General features: G+C 43.5%; 1 protein-coding gene across 1 annotated transcript in view; it reads left to right on the forward strand.

Moving 5' to 3' along the window:
* The window catches only part of EMH_0083410 (uncharacterized protein), a gene marked incomplete at both ends in the record, with an annotated part of 2950 nt that extends 2815 nt beyond the window's left edge, over positions 1-135 (forward strand). The window contains one exon of the mRNA XM_013500638.1: positions 22-135. Within this exon, the coding sequence (XP_013356092.1) occupies positions 22-135 (114 nt within the window). The remainder of the gene's footprint in view (positions 1-21) is intronic.
* Positions 136-807: the final 672 nt, after the last annotated feature.

An 807-nucleotide genomic window follows, 5' to 3' on the forward strand; every position in this document is an offset into this window, starting at 1 on the left:
TGGGTGTCTCTGTCTCAGCAGAACCACCGCCACAACCCCACCCCGCATCATCAGCAACACAACAAACAACAGCAACAACAACAACAACAGCAGCAGCAGCAGCAGCAGCAGCAGCAGCAGCAGCAACCATACTAGGTCTAGATCAACGAGAGGTTTATCTATGAGTGGGTGTCTCCCCCACCAGAACCACCGCCACAACCCCACCCCCATCAGCAACACAACAAATAGCACCAGCACCAGCAGCAGCAGCAGCAGCAGCAGCAGCAGCAGCAGCAGCAGCAGCAGCAAGCATACAAGGTCTAGATCAACGAGAGGTTTATCTATGAGTGGGTGTCTCTGTCTCAGCAGTATAAGACTGCCTGCAGCAATGCCCCCCAACATAAGAGAGGGACTCATCGCCGTCGCTGTGTGAGCCTCAAACCCCATCACCAGCGTCAATACAGGCACGTATATAGAGCCCCCTGAATATAAATATATATACAAATATAAATAAATATATTATTTATTTATTGTGTAGTTTTTGTAAACCCTAAACCCTAAACCCTAGGCCCTTTGTTCCTCGTTTCTAGGGTTTATAGATGTTTCTGTGTGAGCCTCAAACCCCATCACCAGCGTCAATACAGGCACGTATATAGAGCCCCCTGAATATAAATATATATATATATATATAAATATATATAAATATATTTATAAATATTATTTATATTTAATATAGTATTGTAAACCCTAAACCCTAAACCCTAGGCACTTTGTTGCTCGTTTCTAGGGTTTATAGATGTTTCTGTGTGCGACTCAATATATATATAT

This window comes from Eimeria mitis, genomic scaffold (assembly GCF_000499745.2).
Source record: "Eimeria mitis Houghton genomic scaffold, Emh_scaff5664, whole genome shotgun sequence".
Taxonomy (NCBI): Eukaryota; Apicomplexa; class Conoidasida; order Eucoccidiorida; family Eimeriidae; genus Eimeria; species Eimeria mitis.